Source organism: Cuculus canorus, chromosome 26 (assembly GCF_017976375.1).
Source record: "Cuculus canorus isolate bCucCan1 chromosome 26, bCucCan1.pri, whole genome shotgun sequence".
NCBI classification, from domain to species: Eukaryota; Metazoa; Chordata; class Aves; order Cuculiformes; family Cuculidae; genus Cuculus; species Cuculus canorus.
The window spans coordinates 946,263-970,154 of record NC_071426.1 but is presented as its reverse complement, the minus strand read 5'-3'; the positions used below and the strand labels follow the sequence as shown (position 1 = coordinate 970,154).

Here is a 23,892-nt window from a genome sequence, read left to right as displayed (position 1 = left end):
ATTTCAGTTTGCTTTAACCTTTCTTCTTACACTGCACTGTTGTGAGGCCGTGCATGCACAAGCCAGGATCTCTCCACGAAACAGACTTGCTGAGTGTACAAATCAATCCACCCACATTAAAATAAAAGAGAGGTCTGGGAAAACCATGGCATGCTGTTTGTGCCATTCCTACAGTACCTCGAGGAGAGGGCTTGCAAAGACAGCTGTACTTTGCCAGTATCCATTTATATTTAGCCTTGAAAGAACCGTACACTTCCATACCTCATAAAACCTAGAACAGCAGAACACGATTCTACTCACAGGCTATGCGGACAGATGCCTTCCTGCTCTTGGAGGTCCCCAGGTGGCTCCATGCAACACATTGACACCAGTAATCTTCCGGCCCATGGAAATCTTCCACCTGCTGCCTCGTCACGTTGATGAACACCTCCCGAACTTTCAGTCCTGGAGGGGAAAGACACAGAAAATGAGCTGATACAGGCTATCGGGCATAAAGCAAAGGTTACCCAAACCTTTTCTTGTAATTAAACAATCCCACTTTTAATCAAGGCAAAGCTTTAATTACTTTGACAATAATATATTGCCACTAATTAAATTCTATAAGCTGAGTAGTTGTAATACAGCGAGTTCTAAGAGTTACCCACCCACAGTGGTCTTTGCAGGAATAGAACACCTCCCTCAGAAACATCCCCTCTGGTGCCTTTTCACCCAGAGCATTTATCTGAGATTTGATAATATAAGATTATTTGATAATATAAGATTATTTGATAATAATTCAAGTTGGAACTGGATAAACTTTAAGGTCTCTTCCAACTCAAACTATTCTATGATTCTATGATCTCAATGCCTTTGAAAACCTTTCTGAGGAATCTTAGTAGGCCCCCAGTCAAGTCAAACAGCCAGAACTACGCCTGTATGACGGGAATTAACCAAATACCCCAACCAATTCCAGCCGCTGCTGCCTCGGTTCCACCCAGCAGCCATTTCCTGATACGGGAGAGAAAAGCTGTCTCTTACTGCAGCACAGGGGAAGCACAGCTCAAGCCATTATAGTCTGGAAGGCAGAGGAAAGAGGGGAATAAACCCAAACCATTCCATGATCCCATGACAATGAATGCACAGCTCGTTCCTGAGGTAGAAATCAGCTACACCTTAAGGACCCAAGGGAATTCTCCAGGCTGGCTGGGAGTAAAGCTGGGAAACGCACCATGCTTTATCTTAGCCTGTTACTGCTTTCACAACCTCTTGGGCACAGGAGGAATTCAGCAGTATTGCCCTTCAGACCAGAAGCATCTGCCTCACACAAAGACATCCAGCAGCCATGTAGAGTGGACACCTTCTTTTGTACCCATGGGGTGTTTGTGCTGTCTGTGACTCCTTTGCATAACTACCTCGGGGAGAGGAAATACAATCCAAACCTAGGTTGAAAGGCCTTAAGAATCATTTGGAAGAGCTCATCAGAAAACCATTAATTTGAAAACAGAAAACAATCATGCCTACTACTTTCTCCTCTCTCCTCCTGCGCAGTCCCAAGGCACTTATTTCCCCTTCATTGGAAATGAATGAAAACTCAATCTTAAAATATTTCATGCCTGTGAAGTTTATAAAGCAGCAAGAAATTTCTAAACTTGAACTCCATAAAAATTGGCTTCCACTTAATCTCAGGCATCATTAACAGCTGCGTATTTCACCTGGAAAGGCACTTGGAAGTTAACACGTTCCTTTGGTAAACAGGAGCGAGGAGGCCCGCTGGGGACGCTCAACAAGTGCGTGTGGGGGTCAGACGGGCTTTAAATACTATAAAGTGATGTAAAATTTGTGCTGTTTTCCTAGCGACAAGCAAAGGGGATTTTTACTTCTTTTCATTTGGACTGTTGGGCTTCCCATTTTTCACAATAGTACCTGAAGGCATGGAGAAACCTGCGACAGCTTCCTAAGCTGTCTCAATAATCATTTTAGTAACTGAAATATTTATTCACTCTGTAATAAACAAACAGAGGTTTCCTAGTTGATTTCTTTTTTTAAATGTGTTGATGTATTTTTCAGCAAAACTGTTTACAAACCGTCTCTTTATTTTCATCAAGCCCTTAGGAAGCACAGTCGGCACATGGAACTCGGCAGTTCTCTCAGACCCTCCTGACAGAACCGACTGTAAAACGCATGATGAAAATGCACCGCCTCGATTTGAACATCCAAGCTCCTCCGACAGCGATGAATCTCAGATTCTCAGCCTAAACCCTTTTGTAGAGTGGTCTTTATGGGTTAGTGATATGAGCAGCTACTGAAGTTCCATCAGAGAGCACCAGATTGGTGGTGACACGGCCTCAGATGCCGGAAGATGTGGCACCCACCATGATATATGACACTGACAGACACACCTCCTTGCTACTCACCTACTCATCGAGCCATGTGCGGACCCTGAAGGATCTCAGTCAAAGCTACAAAGCATCAAAGCTCCACCAGAGCCTCCACATCAAAGCTAATTTGCAGCCATGTCTAACAAGGGTGCAGCCCATCTGCTTAAAGACCTCTTCAACGAAGGCGTAAGATGATTAAAGTCCTTGACGAAGACTGACCTTTCCAAGATGGGCTGTCTCCAGTTAGGAATCGCTCATCCAGCACAGAATTAGCTGACAGGCATTCTGCACAGCCACGGACATCACATCTGCCCGTGTGACAGTGCTGCCTGTAAACACGGTGTTGCTCTGTACGGCGCCGTGAAGGCACAGCCTCCCGCTGCACCCGAGTATCTCCAGCTATCCTTCCACCCCATGACCAGCTTGTTCCCACTGTGACCTCTAAGCAGCACCTTCCTGGGGAGGAGAATCCTCTCCGTCATCAGCCGTTACCGGCAGTCTGGACCTGCACCCACCGGTCCAGGCACTGAACTCTCCCAGTGTCTGAGTGACTCCAGGAAGCTCAGGGAGCAGCAGATTGAAACAAGGTGACGAAAACTGCATTTCCCACAGCTTATTGGTGCACTCATGCTAACGAGAGAACCTTTACTGATACCAAACAACAAAACCATCACACGGTGATGAATTTTTTGAGAAACAGAAGCCATTTCCAGAGTCGCTAGTACCATAAAAAACTGAACAGTCGTGTCAGAGAATACAGGCACTTAGAGCTTCAGATTTACGAAGGTAGAATATTCTCCAGCCCAGCTATTCCATTATCTAATCAATCTGGAATTACTGGCCCAGGATGCCCAGAGCAGTGGTGGCTGCCCCATCCCTGGAGGGGTTCCAGGCCAGCTTGGATGGGGCTCGGAGCCCCTGATCCAGTGGGAGGTGTCCCTGCCCGTGGCAGGGGTGGGACTGGATGGGCTTTGAGGTCCCTTCCAACTCAAACCATTCCATGATTCTGTACCCTGGCCTATATTTTCTAAAGCAACACTTAATGTGGTTTGAAACAGGCAAACAAACAGCACACGATTTTGAGAAGCTGGTGGTTCAGCATTTTGGGAATGGGACAAGTAGGAATTTAGGTCCTTTTAAAAGTCTCCCAATTTGCCGAGAGTTAAAATAAATGCATCCAAAATAGCAGAATCACGGAATTGTTGAGGCTGGAAGGGAGCTCTGGAGAACACACAGTCTTTGGGGAAAGTTATATTTTGTTTATGGAGGAAGTACCCCTACTTTCATTTGTTTTAGGAACAACTGCAGAAAACAAACCTATTGGGAACAGAGGTGTGTATTCTTCATTTATCATCACTGTATTGCACCAGCAAATATACTCACCTACACTCCGCATCTCAAGAAAGGCCAGAAAAAATTGTGACACGGAATGAAAAATCCATGCAAATAAAAGCAGGCACATAATAAACAAGAGCAACATTTTACCTGTGACTTGTATAACTCTAATAAGCACTGCAAGTCCAACCCTGTAAATTATTGTGCAAATTATAACCATCATCTTTTGTTATACTGTACAGCCTTACAGAATATAAAATTATGGCTCTGGTACTGATATGCTAATAAGCTTTCTGCTCTGTTGGATGGTTTAGCTGCAGATAGACTAATGCTGGCAGCAGATGAATAATTGCTCTCCATGTACTAAACATAACAGAGCTGCACAGAACTTTAGCATTTGTCAGCTTTATTTGTTTAAATGAGAAAAACACTGACAGCGGTTATTGCTGTAATCCTTTTATTTATCAGACAAGAAAACTCTAGTTACTCTTAGCAGGGCTGATCCTCTGCTGAAACTAGAAGTTGAAATACTTGTAAACTAATTCTGATGCTGCGGTGTTCAGGGAAGAAAAATAAAGCAGAAGGAAATGAATCAAAGTGTAATTATTATAACTTTATCACAGTAGCATCTGCTAGCCCAGGCTCTCACTTTAGGAGGCAGAGGGCAGAGATAAGTTCCTGTTCTGCCACGTTTATGGAATAAATAGAAAAGGCAAACTAGGCAGACTACTCTCTCTCTTCTGCAACTCGGGAAATAAGGCAGGAGAAGATGAAATAACTCGGTTTCTAACAGATTGACTGAACGTGGCAGCACAGAGATCAGAGCCCACACCCAGCGTAGCTGCAGCACGTGTTGGTTTGCAACACAAACAGCAGCAAATCCACAACAGGAGAGACTTCAGCACCAACTCTCCAAGCCCACTGGACCACTCATGTTCTCAGACAGCCAGCAAATATCTCAGCCCGTAACTAGGAAACTTCCGAAACTACAAAAACCTTCCTCTCCTGCTCTTCCTCCACTTTAAATAATGAGGGACTCCTGCGTTACACTGAGATTTTTATTTCATAGAGTCACATAATGGTTTGGGCTGGAAGGGACCTCAAAGCCCATCCAGTGCCACCCCCTGCCACGGGCAGGGACACCTCCCACTGGATCAGGGGCTCTGAGCCCCATCCAACCTGGCCTGGAACCCCTCCAGGGATGGGGCAGCCACCACTGCTCTGGGCATCCTGGGCCAGGGCCTCCCCACCCTCACAGCAAAATATTTCTCCTCCGAATCTCATCTCAATCTCCCCTCTTTCAGCTGAAAACTGTTACCCCTTGTCCCACCCCTGCCCTCCCTGATCCAGAGCCCCTCCCCAGCTTTCCTGGAGCCCCTTTCAGTGCTGGAAGGCTGCTATAAGGTCTCCCCAGAGCCCAAATCATGCAAAATTATTCCATGTTCATCACAATGACAAAATAGACCCATTGTCAACCAACAGCTGTCCTTCCTGTCCATTTATATGTGCACAATGCAGTGCCATAGGTAAAATCCATCAGAACAGTGTTCCTTCAAGTGCCACTGCCAAGCACGTCTTGCATACGCCTGGCTACGAGCTCGCTGGCAGGAATTTATAGAGACGCTAGGATACATTTCTTGTATTCAGCATTAAATTTCCTCTGGTTTGAGCTTCTTGTTGCTATTTTTCACCACTTTTCTACGTACCCTCTCAGAATTTTAATCAGATAACAAACAGTAGAAGGATGGTAAAGGACAGCCCCGTTGCAATGCGGTGTCACCTCCCTTTAGGGAGCACACCAGAATCTCTCCCTTTAACCAGAGGCACCGTCCTTGGCGTGAATTCCAGTGCAGTTTTTCACAGATGGAGCCCACACAGAACACACTGCACCCTTGGTAACAGACGTGTTTATGCCCCAGATTTTACTCCAGAAATGAGGGCACTGCCAGGATGCACATTAAGTCTAATAAAACACAACAGTCTCCTCTTTTCTGAAGGCTAAGGAAGAGTTCCAAGAGAACTGACGGATATGGAAACACCATGGTGAGGGAACATCCATGCCTGTCCTTGAATGTTGCTCTGTGTAGAGCCTTTACTTGCACTTTTGTGTCCTAAGGACCAGGTTTTGGCACCCACTGAACTGTCTGGACCACACTTCTGTTCAGAGAACAATACCCTATGGTCTCATCTGTCCCTGGGCTAAATTCAAACCTGCAATGTTTATATTCCAGATGCCCTTTGCTCAGTTTACACCTCCATGTCTCAAACCTCAATGTCACTGGTGTTATTTAAAAGACACCTAACGTTACTTTATCTTTTTTCATTCTGTTATTAATCCACGACTTAGAAAACATAATTGCCGTATTCACAAGACAGATTTTCATTAACCATATGGAAGAAAAACATTTAGGGACGACATTTCTTCTATATTGATTCAGCAATGCCTTTAGAAGTAAAGGTTATGCTTATTAAATTATTTTCGAAAAGGTAACTGTAAAAATTAAAATTCATCCAGATTAGCATTTGCAAAGTCTTCAGTCTGAAATTTCTTCAGAATGTGTCACTTAAAAAGAACGCCAAACACCACTTGAGGAGATATAACTTCTTTTTAAATGGCATTTTTTTCCTCTCCAAAGGAATTTCTTGTATTGATAGGGAGGATGTTATGCATACGTTGCCATTTCCAAGACATGGAGTTGCCTAGCAATGTTGGAATATAAAAAGAGGAGGAGAGCAATAACAAAAAAGAACTGGGAAATTACAAGACGATGCAGCTTTAAATTGGTTTGCAATACTTATCAAGACGCTTCTAAATGGGAAAAGATAGAGGGAGTGCTGCGAGCATGATTAAATCTGTTGATCATTTTCAATTTTCTCCCCTCTCGTTCTCTTCCATCCAATTCTTTTACACAATGGATTTCTCCTACTTAGCTTTAGTCCCTACCATATACCTATCACTCGGTGGGGGCGCAGGTAAATTTCGACCACCAAACTGTTGTCCAGGGCTCCTCCTGACAGGCATTTCATAAAAGCATATGTGTCTCTGTTTCTGGCTCCCACTACAAAGTATGCTATTGGAATACATAGAATTCCTGTGCCCTCTAGACCTGTTCTTTCCTTTCCAACAACTCTGTCCTGTTTGATCAGGCCCTGTCTCCACTTGGAAGAGTCAGTGGTGCATATCCTGTATGATACCACCTCCGTGTAACACCTCCTACATCTACAGCCACTTGAATTCTCTTTGTTTACCCCATTCATGCTGTGCTGCTTCTGCCAGGACAGAATCGTAGAATGGTTCAGCTTGAGAGGGACCTTAAAGCACAGTTCCACCACCTCACACTGGATCAGGGGCTCCAAGCCCCATCCAACCTGGCCTGGAATCCCTCCAGGGATGGGGCAGCCACCACTGCTCTGGGCAACCTGGGCCAGAGCCTCCCCACCCTCACAGGAGAACATTTCTCCCTAAGATCTCATCTCAATCTCCCCTCTTTCAGCTGAAAAACATTCCCCCTCATCCTGTCTCTGCACTCCCTGATAAAGAGCCCCTCTCCAGCTTTCCTGAAGCCCCACAGGATCCTGTAGGATCCATATTCCTCTCCTCTGCCTTTCAGTTCCATCCTTTCCTTCCTCTCTTCCGTCCACTGGCTTCCCTTTGGCATTTTGGGACGTGGCTTCTCCCTGCTCTGCAGAGCTGTGTCTACACGGGACAGCAGACACGGGCCGGCTTCACCCACACCAAGCGAACCGACGCACGCTGCCGCAGGAGCCCAGCTAGAAGCTTACGCTGATCCACAGCGCTCTCCCAACACTGCTCAGAGCGGGCATCGCTATAGGGCTCCTGATCTAGAGTTGATTCCCATTCCCTCTGCTCCGCACAAGCCTATAAGTCACATACACCTCTTGTTTGTGTATCTCTGCACGTGGTCTCCCCTTCCCTTCTCTATTTTGTGTATTGCTGACGGACACAGCATTCCGACACATCTCCCGAAGGACAGGACAGTCCTTACCTGTGGTCTCGTCCATGCTTTCCTCTGACACATGCTCGTTTTGATGGACCCATTCACCGTTGCACTTGAAGAAGATCTGCATAGCTGGCATGGCTTTGCAGCGTAAGACAATGGGGTTGCTTTTTATAATGTAGGCATCATCTGGTTCCTCCATAAAATGAGGCAGCGTTCCAGGAGCAGATGGGATAGACTCTGGAAGGGCTTCACTGTTCTCATTTCCTGAAAGGGAAGGAAAGGAAAACACACATTTGTCATAGAATCACAGAATGTCCTGAGTTGGAAGGGACCCACAAGGATCATCGAGTCCAATTCCTGTCCCTGCACAGGACAGCCCCAACATTCACACCATGTGTCTGAGGGCGATGGCCAAAGGCTTCTTGAGTATTGTCCAGCTTGTCACTGTGACTGCTTCCCCAGGGAGCTGTTCCAGTGCTCCACCACCCTCTGGGTGAAGAACCTTTTCCTAATCATCTCATTTAATCAATTAAATGCTGTTTCAGATTTCATTAATTTTGCTCAACAAACACCTGCAGAACTCAACAGCCGTAAGGATTGGGCTTTGCAAGGAATCTGACACACACGTACACACACAAAAATATGAAATCATTTAGGTTTGAGAACTGTCAAGAAAATTGACAGAAAAGAAGCATCAGAAACTGCATCACCACTATTGCCAATTTTATAGATGGGGAATTGAGGCGCAGAAAGATTAAATGAGTCACCTAAGGTCACATGGAAAGTCTGTGGAAGAAGAAGAAGAAACTAAACCTTATTCTCTTGAGTGACAGCCCAGAGCCTTAACTACCAAATCTTCCTTTCTTTCCCTGAATTTAATTTCCTTTAGACAGTTGCTGCGGATTTAACAGGGATCAGAGTGTTAACCACAGAGAACTGTACTGATATGAACAGCATTACTGTAGCAATCCAGCAGCGGAATAACCAAACTGTGATTTCATACCCACTTAGAGGAAATTTTCAATCTGCTTTTGCACCGTTCCCATTTACTGCAGCCCCTTTAAGGTGATCTAAAAGTGGAAAAGTGGTTTCTGTAGGGCCAGAAACTGCAAGATAGGGAGCCTTCTCAGCTGATATCACAGACGGCGGGAGCCAAGGGCACTCGTTCAGCAATGTATAAGCCTAGGTATCTTTATTTTCTGAATTCCTGTGCTTAGACATGTACATTGAAGCACCGGAATACAAGTTTTTCCTTTACTACAACTCTTCTAATTGAGTCAAATTCTAGTTGCTTGCTGTCAAAATGGAGTAATTCTCATTGATTTTTATGAACGCTGGGATTTATTTAGGTAGTTTGTCAGTTTTGTGAGAAAATTCAGAGAAGAGCAACAAAAACAAGTCAGGAGGAATCAATTTGTGAAGGAAGATAGAAAGTACTGAATAGATACAGTGCAGCTAAATGATAATGGAGGAGGACAGTGCAGACGAAAGGAACAGTAGCAGAGAAAGAGGAATAGCTGAGGGCAATATAGACATTAACCAAAACCAATGACATTAAGTTAGATGAAAGGTAAGTTATGATTATTTCGAGTAAGAGTAAGGCCTTCACAGGTCTGGCAGATCATGAGAACATGCTTTGTCTTTATTTCTACTAAAAATAGGTCTCTGTCTCCCAGTACGCGGTAGATCTGTGTTTGCAAACACACACTGCTTTGAGACCATTATGCTTTCCAAACGAGCTCAGTGTTTTAAGCTACATTCACACTGTACTTTCTAAACTGTCATAATTTTTAGATTTTTACCTCTGAACATTTATGCCCATTTCCATCTTGTCAATCTTCAGCAATACCACGTCCCTGCAGGCTTTATTAAATCCTCACTTTATAGGAGATAACAAAAATGTCATTATAAGATTTTGGAGAGGCTTGGAAATCCCATGCTCCCATCGATGCTTTCAGTGCTTCGCCAGGCAGCAACACACTTGTGCTGAGGAAGAACAGCAGTCACTTTTATACGGATCATTCAGTCAGAGGACCCAGAATGACCCACAGTTATTCTACTGAGTTTGCTATTTAAGGCGAGACACAAAGGATGAAATCCCAGCCCCACTGAAATTAAGGGCAAGTGGCATCCGGATTTAATGATATGGCTTTACGTTCTTTTTAAGTGTCACTGATGAGCACTTGAAAACAACGGTTCCTACACCTCTTCTGGGATTGCCACACTTGGGTCCAGCGCTCCTCACCAGCAGAGGAACCGAGGGAAGCACAAGACATTTTGGCCCACCACCACCGAGCAGGTTTGGGCTGTGGAAGTGGCTCGCTCTTAAGAAAACATTTAATAAAGAGGTAAGCCGAGGGGCATCTCTTCGATATAACCAGCACTGCATGAAGTGCCCTTGAAAATAAAACAGACTGCAGTACCAGAAGAAGGAACGATTTTCCCATCCCCAACAGATTCAGAGATAGATATTACCATATTTATGCACGCCATACAAATGTAATTGCTCAAATTTGCTGTCATACAACATTTTATAGTCCAGATGAAGTCAGCATCTGGCACGAACTCACTTCACTGCATACAAGAGGGAAGCAAAGCAGCTCGTCCCCCTGTCCTGTGTGAGGCTGGGCTGGAGAGCAACTCTGTGCCTCTAAGAAAATTCATGAAGGATTTGCCTTCCTTGCTTTTTCTTTATGGAGATGTTACTTTTCTCCATATAGCCACCTAATGGGACAAGGACTGCAATGATACCGTTTAATGTGTTGTGATATCTAGAAACTTTGCATCATAAACATTTACTGTGATTTATGGTACACAGACTTACTTTACCGGTCGTTTTATCATACTTAAACGAAGACTGGCACAGCAGCTTTTCTATACAATAAATTACCTTTCTGCATTTAAATGTCATGCTCCATCCCTAATTACAATGACATTTCCCACCATGCACACTAAAAACTGTTTGGTGATTAGAGAAGTTGCAGTGTCTCCAGCTCCTGCCGGGATCAGGGCTGATCTCCCTCAACGAGCATAACTGTTCACTAAACCGCAGCCACACCAGGTCACTTATCACTGAGTGGAAAGTGCAGATCCAGGGCCATTTGAACAGTTTACTGACACCAGGAGTAAGGTTAGATTCACAAACAAGGTATATTTTCCGTTCTCTTTCAAAGTTTTTCTTTACTCTTACTTTTTTTTCCCCCTCCATCCTCTACTAGCAAGGACTCCTCTCCAGCTTTGGGATCTTTCCAGCTTCTATCCCAAAGCTACCAATCCCTGTCAGTTCAGTCTATTGTGCGAAAGAAAAGACAGGCTCATACTGAGCTTCTCTCACCGAGGGCTCTGACCGCTTTATGAACCTTAGAACCACAGAATAAACTCGAAGACTTCACTTTAGCAGAAACACATTTGTTTCACACGCTACCCTCTTAAGCATCTACACCGCAAATAACCGCGTTTAAAATACACTCAAGCTAACTCTGATCTCTGAAACATTCCAGTTTAAAGACAAGAGTACAGTAATTAGTAGAAAAAACCCTTAGCACCTGTCCAAGCTGTCCAACACGCAGTACTCGTGCATCCACTGACGGCGACCTGGATCAGTGGCACGATTCAATTCAAGGCTTCAGAAGTTGTTGCCTGAAGAAGAGGCGACTGAGAGGAAACCTCATCACACTCTACAGGTGCCTCACAAGGAGGAGAAGGAGCAGGCACTGAGTTCTCTCTGGTGACCAATGACAGGACCCATGGGAATGGAGTGAAGATGCACCAGGGAGGGTTAGGTTGGACGTTAGGAAAAGGTTCTTCCCCCAGAGGGCGGTGGAGCACTGGAACAGCTCCCAGGGAAGCAGTGGCGGTGCCAAGGTGGACAAGAAGCCTTTGGCCAATGCCCTCAGCCCCACGGTGTGAATGTTGGAGTTGTCCTAGGCAGGAACAGGAGTTGGACTCCTTGTGGATCCCTTCCAACTCAGGACATCTATGAGTCTCTGATTCTATGGAGCATGGTTCTCGCTGGTACAGAATCTGAGCACTCCAGAATATAAAATAAAGACACCGTATTTATGTCTCTATGAGAACAGGCATACACACACATGATTAAATACATAAATAACAGGAGCTGTCACAGACACTAATCCCACCAGTGCTAATTAGCTAAACTGCGGGAAGACAATGCCTAGACGGAGGTTCTGACCTTCTAAGAACCAGACACTGCCTGTTCTTCATCAAGTAGAACAAATCCCAAGGTCAAGTCCTACAAATGACTATTTAGAAGGCTATTACTGATGTTACATAAATATAAAAGCCTTTCAGGACACACCATATTGTAGCTGAGACAGCTCCAGCAGCTGCTGACCAAAGCAAAGCCTCTCCTCAAGTGCACTTTAACACTTGGATTTTTTAGCTTAATGCATCTTTCCTTTGTGCATCATCTTATTTTGTATTCAAATGCATCCGAAAGCCTACAGGAACTCTGTAAGGATTTTGATTTCAAATTATCAGGCTTTTTCATTTATAACTGTCAGGTTTCAAGATTCAGGCCATTCATAGCTACAGAATAATAGGTGTTTTAATGCAACACCGAATGACAGAAGACCAAAGTATCAAACACAATTCTTGTGTTTTTCATTCCTAGAAAATTACCTTTCAGGAAGTGCTTTGTGTTTTATGTTCTGCACGCAGGTCCAACAGGGACTTTAAATCTTTTTGTGACAATAATAGAAACAAAAAAAGGAAGGAGAAAAACAAAGGAAAGTTAGGGACAAACACTAAATTTTTCTACCCAAATAAATATCCCGCTGCTGGCTGTCAGATCACGTTAGAAAACCTTGAAGGCAGCAGACATAAATCCTTCAGTATTTCAAAACTCATTAGGATATAAGGTAGATGTTAAGGTGATATTTTAGAACAATGAAAAATCATGAGTTCTGAACTTCTGAACTTTTTTTTTTTCCTCCAAAAACCCACATTAGAACTGTCCCAAACAAGCCGAGTAACTTGCTGGCAAGAAACATGAATAATCTCTTTCTAACAATCATCCACGTAGGACAACTACATCCCCTCATGCCACACACAATGGAAGATTCCATTATTACCAGCACTACATTCAGATTAGAAACCTCAGCCCAAGCTGAAGTATTCTTTATTCCATTCATCTCTCCATCTCCTACCTGAACTCCTGAAAAAAAAAAAGAAAGCTGTCTACCAGCGGGAAGAACGGATACAGAGACTTCCCCTCCATTTCTAACCATAGCCCCTTGCAAATCCTGGGGTACAAGAGAAATAAAGCTCCAGATGAAGTAACAAACATGATTATTTTCCTCCCTTAGTTTCCTCCCACTTCACTCAAGCATTCCCAAGACCGGAGAATGCCAGTTTTCCCTCTGTGTCTTTTGCTTTTCAGTTTAGGCCTTTTTACATAACCACCCTGCAGACGATTCCCCACCTTATTGACTGTGTCTGCAGGGAGACACGTGCCAGTCTGACAGAACAACATTCCCACTAATTCCTTGCCTTGTTCAAAAGTTCCTCTCCCTTCACTTCCTTTTTCCAAGTCCCCTGAATTTATAAACCTTGGCATCATCACATGGTTTCTCATTAGGCTTTTGGATACTTTCTGCACTCTGAGCCTTACTCCCCGTAGGCAATTCAGCAAGAAAATGCCTTTTCCTGATGGGAACATCCCAACCACCCTTTCTGGACAGGTCTATGCATTAGCTGAACAACATCGGGGATGACCAAAGTTTTAGACACTCGCTTTTTTCCCCTTCAATGGATCTGATGCTGCTGATTCCTGTTGAACTTTAAACCCACAGTCATTCCTGTGAACAAAACCGAACAATCGTCTTCTACAGATCCGCTCCTTCCTACAGGAAAGCCAGGAGATAAAAAAAATCTGTATTACAAGAATACATAACTTCTCTATGCATGGAATCGTTTCATAATGGAATTGAAGTCATTATTCAGCCAGAAAAGCAACTTAGGGAGATTTGTCTACGTTCTTCTAATCAGATGACCCTGCCCCACATGCAACAATGGGGTTTTTTTTGGATATTGATGGAAATAGGAGATTTTCTTGCCCACACAAAATCCTTTAATGCCTTTGTTATTTCCTCTAGTACACGGATTTACCAAAGCGTACAGGGACATGGTATTTAGCAAAGACTGACAACACGGGAGCAGTGAGAATGGTAAGTAATAAAACATGCATGCTAATGAGTAGCACTGCATAATTTTTCTTTAAACTCTATACATTGAAGGAGAATCCAATTACTACTTATTCAGCACTCCTGGTAAATGATACAGAACTGTTTAATTGGAATGAGTGCCACAGAGCACCTGCCGTACAGCCGCTTTCCTCCACTGCCAAATCAGCATCAATACAGCATAAAGAATCACGGACGAGCCAAGTGGCAATAACTGACACTCCATTCCAGACTGCAATCTCAGAGTCTGTGTTTCCTCACCGTTTCCTGCTTCTCCTACTTCAGTATATTCCCTAAAGCTAGAATTGGTAAAATTAGAGAAATACCTGATTTTTTTTGGATGTTTTTAAATTGAATTCCTGGTTCCTTCTGGCTTCTGTACAGCACCACGCCAGATCCAGTTTTATTAATGAATCCATCTGCACACACCTCCAGCACCGGGCAATGCACAGATCATAGCATCACAGAATGGTTTGGGTTGGAGGTGGCCCCAAAGCCCATCCAGTTCCAACCCTTTGCCATGGACAGGGGCACCTCCCACTGGATCAGGTTTTATATCCACGAGTAAGGATGATCAGGAATACAAAACAACTGGACAGTTTCAGAGTGTTCTGCAAAGCAGTGTGAATTTTAAATTCCTTTCCAACTCAATAATATGGCTTTTTTCCCACTAAATACTCACATTTACCCTACAAGCGGAAAGCATTTCTCCTGCTTTCAAGTTCCGGGCCTGACACAGCTGCCACTTAGGTTTTTAAGATGCTCTCTTAAAAACTGACATCTCATGGGATGATACCTGATGGGAAAGTTGCAGTAAAAGCTGAATCATAGAAACACAGAATCGTTTGGGTCGGAAGGGACCTTAAAGATCATCTCGTTCCAACCCCCTGCCATTGGCAAGGACACCTCCCGCTGGATCAGGCTGCCCAAGGCCCATCCAACCTGGCCTGGAACACCTCCAGGGATGGGGCATTAACAATTAATGGATCCCTTCCCACTCCTCTTGCTGTGCTGATGAAACCTACTTCACTGACAGGGTCCGAGACCTATCAGCGCTTGAAAAGCTGTCTGAAAGTGAAAATCACTATGCACTGGCAAGGATGGGTGTTCCTTTGGACATCCAGCTGGGACATGAGGGATTGCTTAAGAACACATTGTACAAGCATAACTGCTTCTGTACTTCATTGAATCACAGAACAACTACGGTGGGAAAAGACCTGTAAGCTCACCATCAGCCCAACTCCACCGTGCCTACCAAACAATGTCCTGAAGTGCTGTGCTCTTTGAAGACCTCCAGGGAAGGCGACTTTACCTCTTAGCAGACAGGGTCCCCTAAATTTTCAGTGCACGTTGAAAATCACAAGTGCTGCACCCATCTCAGCAAGCCAACTTTTGATATCAGTGTATTAGTTTCATCAGACCCTCTTCCTTCCTATGGATAGAAAGTATAAACTCCCAGCAGTTGCACCATAATCCTTCTCATCAAATATTTGGGCGACAGGTGGAAAATTGTTCTGCCAGCTGAGGAAGACAAAATCCGTTCCTCCTGGCAATTTCCTGCAATGAAAACTCAAAAAAAAAATGAATGTGTAATAAGTTGTGGAAATAAATCTAAAATATTATCACACAAAAGCAGTGTGCTGAGAATCTTTAGCTGCAAACTAACCCTGCTTATCTGAATTTTAAAGAATCTCATTGCTTCTTCTCCATGCACAGGACTGGATATTAAGCTGGATGCTTCTACTTGAAGCTATTAGTTCTACACCTAGGGTTTTTCCATTTTGCTTTGCTTTGTGGCTTCTTTGATCATTACTTTTTCTTTGCATGCATCAAGGAAGTCTGACAACAAATCTGGGAAGCACATATTATCAATTTGATTTTAAAGAAGGGTAACCACTTGGTCTGAAAATGGACTGTGAAGATAAGAGCAAGCCATGAAACGAGGAACCAAACACCAGGGAACTGTGTTCCACTACTTAGTGAACCATGCTAAGCTGCATACGCTATTCCCTTGTTATTTACAAGGCTTTGGATGACATTGTCTTCAGCTTATTAGCAGGAAAGGAGAGTGAAAGTCAATATGCAGTCATGGAAATAAGTCGTCGTAATTTTTAATCCTATAACAACAACTGTGAGGTATAATATACAGATTTTTAAGTGCTTACTTGTCTTTTCACTGTACCAATCCTTCCCTACATAACTAACCTTATCTCCACGAAGCTGTAAAAGGTTGAATACAACAGAACAGACGTGTAAGAGAAAGGCAGAGTGTACAACAGACCACCCGCAGACTGACATGGCCTGGAGAACAACGGAATGACCTGTCACCACCGTACGCAACAGAGTGAGCCCACTTCAATAAGTCACGGCTCCTTGGCCCAAAACCTGTGGTAGCCAACGATGGGCACATGATTTGTCCATTAAGCAAGTCCATGCGCTGGTCTAAACCACCTTATCTTCGCACTGACAAGGAGCATGTGGGGTCCCTAAGCCGTAAGCGAGCAGGAAAGCTGTGCTTTCCTAAAACATTCCAACTTCTTGTACTTCTCTGAACGACCTCCCCCCTCAAGACACAAACCCTTCTTGCCAAACAGAAGCAGTAACATTATCATCTGAATGTCTTCTCGCACAGAATCCATCAGAGCAAGACCCTGTGACGTCAACAAAGTTTTGCTGTGGCAGAACTCTTTAGGAATATCAAGTACTCTTCCTTTAGGGAGCAGGACTTTTTCCACAGAAAGGATTTTTACGCTACTGTGGGTGAGGCCATTTTCTCAATCCTCATTTATTCCATATTCCTTGCCTTTAAATAGCTTACGAGCTTTAGCCAAGGGCTGTGTACTTTCCCTAAAGCATATAGTCCTCATTCAATCTGCGCACGTGGCAGAAAGCACAATTCAGTTATGCATATTTGTACAGACAAAACTGAATGAAGTTTAAAAGCATCACACCTTTATCCACAAATTCTGGCCTTAATTAATTCTTCTCTGGCTCTTTATCAAACAACTCAGGCAAAAAGTCCTTCTGCAGTTCCACACAGGGCTACACGTTCAGATGTGTTAGGGGACCAAGACAAAATTGATCCCTGTCAGAATCACAGAATGTCCTGAGTTGGAAGGGACCCACAAGGACCATCGAGTCTAACTCCCGTCCCTGCACAGGACAACCCCAACATTCACATCATGTGTCTGAGGGCGTTGGCCAAAGGCTTCTGGAATCTTCTTTGCCTTGGCACTGTGACTGCTTCCCTGGGAGCTGTTCCAGTGCTCCACCATCTTCTGGGGAAAGAGCCTTTTCCTAAGGTCCAACCTCACCCTCCCCAGCTCATCTTCCCTCCATTCCCTTGCCATTTCAGCAGAATCTTACAGTTCAATGACACTCACAAAAGTAACTTTCCCTAAACTGCATCGTTACTGGGCTGCGGGAGGGCAGGACATTTATTTTCACCAATGAGGATTAATATGTTCATAAAACATTAGTGGTCTTTCCCGTGCCATCAAAGATTAATGTGTTACCCTGTTGCAATCCCTCATGTATTCTAAATCTATCTATATCTAACTTATACATATTTATAAAAATGATATATTGCATTTATTAAATATTAAGTGGATTACAAACTTGAAGAATCTGTCATACATTCATACATATATTTAACATCTAGGGTTTTTTTTCTTTAAGTAGCACACAAGGAATATTAATCTTTAAAGGAAGAAAAGATTCTCCAGCATTCTAAATAGGTGAACCTGTAGCAAAAAGTCTTCCAGGATGCAAAGTGTGGGGAGTACCAAGCCAGAGGAAAAAAATAACTTCAAAAAAGTTATGAGAAAATATGCAGCAATACCAGACCTGTACACGTAAACAGAATCATGGAATGGTTTGGGTTGGAAGGGACCTCAAAGCCCATCCAGTGCCACCCCCTGCCATGGGCAGGGACACCTCCCACTGGATCAGGGGCTCCAAGCCCCATCCAACCTGGCCTGGAACCCCTCCAGGGATGGGGCAGCCACCACTGCTCTGGGCAACCTGGGCCAGGGCCTCCCCACCCTCACAGGAGAACATTTCTCCCTAAGATCTCATCTCAATCTCCCCTCTTTCTGCTGAAAACCCTTTCCTCTCATCCTGTCCCTGCTCTCCCTGATCCAGAGCCCCTCCCCAGCAGCCCCTTTCAGCACTGGAAGCTGCTCTAAAGTCTCCCTGGAGCCTTCTCTTCTCCAGGCTGAACAACCCCAACTCTCTCAGCCCATCCTCATACAGGAGGTGCTCCAACCCTCGGATCATCTCCATGGCCTCCTCTGGACTCGCTCCAACAGCTCCATGTCCTTTCTGGGCTGAGGACTCCAGAACTGAACACACAGCTCCTGGTGAGGTCTCACGAGATCAGAATCAAATGGATGAGGAGAATGACCATAAATTTAGCTAACACACACAGTACTGAGAAGACCAAGGCTCAATGGATTACTGAATGACCTCAAAAGAACCCTAAAATCCTCAGTACCTCTCAACCTACAATATCTACAACCACAAGCCGACCACGCAGGGTTTGTCTTACATGGCAACAGCATTCATTATACTTTTTATCAATGGTTTTCCAGAAATACATCATGTTTATCAGGCAGTTGTTGGAAAAGAGGGAGGAAGCTCAACCATCACACTGTGCAACCACTCATTCCCAGATGGTGCAACAGGGCCACCAGATGCATCCCCTTTGGGGCTGATCACCTTTGGGATCAGCAGATTGCCTGGAAGAGCCAAGCGCTGCCGTTGCCTAGGTTACTCTGCCTGTTCGAGGTGACAAGAAATGAATAAATTACCCCGTATCATTTCACTAACTGCTGCTCCGGGTACCTCACAAGGCTGCCAGCGTAACAGGTGCCATTAAAAAGTCAAATATTTACTTACAGTCTCTACTCTACGGCGCAGGTCTTGCAGGGAGCTGGAGAAAGTCACCACTACAATTTAGCACAGAAGCACCAGATCCAGCAGGAGATATAAAACCTTCTCTGGAGCGCTCTGCTCGGATCTTCTGTGCGTGTAGATGGTATCTCACCCTTACATTGACCGCTTTGCACATATTTCTTTAGCAGACTGGTCTTAAGCATGCAACAGCAAATAAACTGTCTCGCTAAAGACTGAATTTAAGGTTGGGGGTTTTTTTATCCAAAGGGCATTTCTAGAACTTTTAAATTAAATTTTCAGTTTATATAGTAAAAGTAGCTTTGAACTTCAAGTGCCTATGACCCATAAAGGGAGTGAATTGGAAGCAAACTAGAGCAAGGCTTAAAATGCTCATTTTGATCCTCAGTGATGAAGGAAAAACGGAGGGGTGGGGGGAGAGTTCCAGCTGTAAAAACACCCAACGAATATTTTACTAATGATACTTAAACATGCAGCAAATAAAATATGTAACCGTTTATTCCTTTCAAGGATGACAAATAATTCGCCAGCAGAAAGTGAATTATGTTCAGATTAAGTTAATGTGCTTATTAGTGTAAAAGTCAAGGGGAAATGATCATAAGTAACTTGTTTTTAAATAGCACCAACTCATTTTTATAGGACCCAGCAGTCTGCAGAATACATGGCTCCAAATCTAATCAGATATTCACTAATGGCTTTAATCTGCTGCCGTCTTTCCTCATTCCCACCCCTCAAAGACTGAAGTCGCCTTTGAAATGACAAAGATGGGATTCCTCAATTGCCAGTACCGCTCGGAAGGTTCTCCACCTTGACTGCAATCTCTTGACTGGCAAAACTGTAATTAGCATTTGGATCTGCTGCACCATGATGTACCAAAGAGAGAAACTTCCCTGGGAAAAACTAACATTAAGTAAACTAAGAAGTTGCATTTATCCACAAATGATAAGAGTAAACCAGGCTTTTTCCTCAAGTACAGTTACCAACTTAACGTACCTGCTTATCAAACCCTGGCCAAGACACCGTACCTGCTGATGCAAGTATTTCTCGCTCAGCAACCAAGCAATAACAAATATAATGAATTCATACCCCGTTCAGAGTTGTGCCTGTGGTACAATGCTTACTCTTAGCTACAGCAGCATTTTATTTACTGCATGAGCCACAGAGCTCTTTCCTCCACCTTAATTCACACATCAATTGTCATCATTAAGGCTCCGGGCTTTGACGAGCTCAGCCGACGCAGCCACTGGAGGAGGCGCTGCCTGCAGAGCTGTTCACCTTCTGCTTCAGACCGGACTACAGACAAGTTCTTGTTTTGTTTGCAAGCACGTACTAAGGCTGCTGTACAACTGCTGATAACGTATTAAAAAAGAGGGGGCGAAAGTAACCCACACAGAAGCCAAACTGCTTTTCACTTAAAACTACTGCAGCATCAAAGCTGTTCTGCAGGCAAATGTCAGTTTAATTTCTTTTGTAAATGTTGGAGGGGAAGAAAAATATCTTTCTTCTTCCACCACCACAGGATAATGCCTAGGATTCTTGACAGCAGATGCTGCATAACAAAGCACGTCAGTGTCTTTCTCAGCCGCCAGCACAGGAGAGACGGGCAGCACTTGTTTAATGCCGCGCTTATCATCCAAGCAGAAACTGCCCTCAGCCTGTCCATTACACAGCTCGACTCCCCACGTTCCAGTAAGAAAGGTGTCAATGACCTGATGTTCTCAGACACTGAGGGCACTCCTGAGGAGGCTGTTTTTTTGTTTCAAAGATGTTGGATGCTACTTTCTGTTCTTGGCTCCAATGCAATAGTAGAATAGAACACAGAGCCATAGAATCATTGAGGTTGGAAAAGCCCTCTAAGCTCATCCAGTCCAACCGTCAGCCCAATCCCATCATGCCTGCTAAACCAGGAGTTGGGGTTGTTCAGCCTGGAGAAGAGAAGGCTGTGGGGAGACCTTAGAGCAGCCTCCAGTGCTGAAAGGGGCTCCAGGAAAGCTGCGGAGGGGATCTTGGACAGAGAGGGCAGGGAGAGGACGAGGGGGAATGGTTTTCATCTGAAAGAGGGGAGATTGAGATGAGATCTTAGGGAGAAATGTTTTGCTGTGAGGGTGGGGAGGCCCTGGCCCAGGGTGCCCAGAGCAGCGGTGGCTGCCCCATCCCTGGAGGGGTTCCAGGCCAGGTTGGATGGGGCTCGGAGCCCCTGATCCAGTGGGGGGTGTCCCTGCCCATGGTAGAGGGTGGATGGAACTGGATAAGCTGTAAAGGTCCCTTTCAACCCAACTCAATCTATGATTCTCTGCTCATTCTCTCCCCCTTCTTGCATCTCCTGTTACAAGGAATCAGAATCCAGAGGTGGGAACGTTCAAGTGGAATTCTGAGCTGTAACTCACCTCAGTTCTCCGTAACTTTTCTGACCTGTCCTAATCATAAACTTAAGCTGCCTGATTATTCAGCTACTGGTGAGGGAAGTTACAAAAGAACCCCAAAACAAAGCAAAAGAGAAAAACAAGAAAACTCTATTCAAAAACACCCTCTGGAAAACCTCCCACACAAACCGCCCTACAGCTGACAGTTTTGTGCTGCACAAAGATTAATAATTTTCAAAACCTGACATTTTCCATCTGAATCGCACGCTACTTTGTGAAAAATCTTTTCTACATCCTGCTCCATGCTGCTTTTCAAGGAGAAGGGCATTTTAGGCTCTGACTGCTTTTGTCATGTTAAAAGACCTGAAGAGACTTACAGCTGTGGGCTCTGCAGGAAGTTGTTGGTGCCTCAAACACGCACGTTGGGGTGACACTGCCGATCTGTACGTGGACAGATGACCCATCTCAGGGCATCACCAACACCCTATTATACTGGAATCTTTAAACACACCTTGAAGTAATAAAACTCAGTCACGCTTTCCCCTTTCTCCCCTCAAATGCCCCCTGCCTACAGGAAAGCTGGGGAGGGCTCTGGATCAGGGAGGGCAGGGATGGGACGAGGGGAATGGTCTGAAGCTGAAAGAGGAGAGATTGAGACGAGATCTTAGAAGGAAATGTTTTGCTGTGAGGGTGGGGAGGCCCTGGCCCAGGTTGCCCAGAGCAGTGGTGGCTGCCCCATCCCTGGAGGGGTTCCAGGCCAGGTTGGATGGGGCTCGGAGCCCCTGATCCAGTGGGAGGTGTCCCTGCCCATGGCAGGGGTGGGACTGGATGGGCTTTGAGGTACCTTCTGACACAAACCATTCCATGATTCTGTATTTCTAAATCTGTTAAGCATTCACCAGCTTTGCGGCTTCTCCTTGCAAAGGTTTCACCGCATTCAACTTGCTCTCCCCATGTGATTTCAAGCCATTTTACCTTATGCTGTACTTTCTGACCTTTTTTCACTGTTTTTCAAAGAAGCTGACAGCTGCCCACTCTTTAACCCAAGTCCTGGAATTGAGATCATTTACTGACGTTAGAAAACCCTTCCTTTTGCATAAGGAAGCAAGAGCCCGGGTAAGTTACGCATTTCAGTAAGCACCAGGCCAGCACCCCAAGAGCCCAACTTCTGCATCCTATGGGCAAGACTGGGAGAAACTTTGGGATTGGATTTTTGATTAACTTTTAAAGGAATTCTTTTGCTCTTCTTATTTTGGGGGGTGGAGGTCCATGAAATTATTACTTTGTCCACTTTTGCTCAATTAACAACCTGTATTTCTTTTCCACACGGGAAAAGAAACATCATGGCCCAAGGAGTTTTTCTGACAGATAAAAGGCTCTTGGGAAAGAAGCCACGGTGCGGCAATTCTCCTTGTCTTGGCAAAGACTGTACTTCTTGCAGAGCACAACGCAGTCCCTTCGGATTCCAGTTCACAGTTCCACTTTTCTAAAGAATCCAAAACATTACATTCTTCTCCATAACTTACCCTAAAATTGTTGGTAATTTTTATGTTGAACAAGCCAAATGACTAAATCAACAAAGCGCCCGGCGTACCAGGTTATTCACACCATTAGGAGTGGGACTATTTCACTTTTGAAGGGGAGGCTGCTTTATGGCGTGAGAGGCAGTGTCATTACCTGTAATGCAGCCGACAAACTGAACTAGGAGAATAAATCAAGAACAGGTCAGAAATACTGCACTGAATGCTGTGTATTTTTATAATGCCCACGGTAGGCATGTATGACCCATAGCCACAAACCACACCTGCTAACATCCTACTTGTCTTTCCCCAAAAGGGGAGCTGAAGAGGGATAGACGGACACCTTTGGGGACTCACAACTCAAGAGCTGCTCTCAAAAACAAAAGCAGCAATGACAAGCCAGAACACTTCCATTTTTTCCCAGCATGTCAAAAATCACGGAGTATGACATTAAAATCCATCTCTGTCAAAATCCCAAACCATGCCATTTAAGTTCAGCTTTTCAATGTTAAGAGACACGGTGCTAATCATAGGGACAATAAATTGCTAATAAATAACACTCGGTAGCGATTTGATGAATAAGATACCAATTGCAGTGACAGCTCTTCCCACTGAAGTCCAGTACAGCTGGGGTTTTGTCGTGCCTCACCTTACAAGCCTTTCACTGGCCGGTAAAAGACATCCTGGTGAGGGACACAAGGAATCTGATCCCACAATACTCCTCCAATTCATTAATTTACAGTTAGCACATATTTATGCCCTGCAAACACCATATTTCCACTCCAGTACTATTTATCTGATGCCTCTAACAACCAGCTTGCAAAAGGAGAAAGAAGTATCAACACAAACACCTTAAAGTGAGGCTGATTTGGATTCTTCATCATTCTGAGGACACTAAGTGTCTAGAACCTTCTTTTCCTGGTACTGTGTGAACAGCTAAAAATAAATTCAAACTGATGACAGCAAAACAGCATTAAGTTCCCAATTTTGAACAGAACAGCACTCATACTGCTTTTAAAAAGTCAATGAGATTTGAGCACATGCTTGACTTACAACTTGTGCTTAACTCGTTCGCCAAGTCTAGTGACTCTGAAGAACTGCGTTCTATTGGGATTGATGCATCTGACCTCCCTGGAGCTGGTACCAATTTACAACAGAGTATTAAACCCTTAAATAGGATTTTATTTAGATACATGAATGAGAGCTGGAGTCAATATCATCACCTTAAAACACTCTGG

General features: G+C 44.3%; 1 protein-coding gene across 6 annotated transcripts in view; it reads right to left on the bottom strand.

The window, feature by feature from the left end:
• Nucleotides 1–23,892, bottom strand: part of UNC5D (unc-5 netrin receptor D) — a 152,157-nt gene that overhangs the window by 63,032 nt on the left and 65,233 nt on the right. For all 6 annotated transcript variants that reach the window (XM_054088979.1, XM_054088978.1, XM_054088974.1 and 3 more), the window contains exons 2-3: nt 7,700–7,918; nt 301–444 (exon numbers count right to left, since the gene is read on the bottom strand). In XM_054088979.1, the coding sequence (XP_053944954.1) occupies nt 301–444; nt 7,700–7,853 (298 nt within the window). In that variant the 5' untranslated portion in view covers nt 7,854–7,918. The remainder of the gene's footprint in view (nt 1–300; nt 445–7,699; nt 7,919–23,892) is intronic.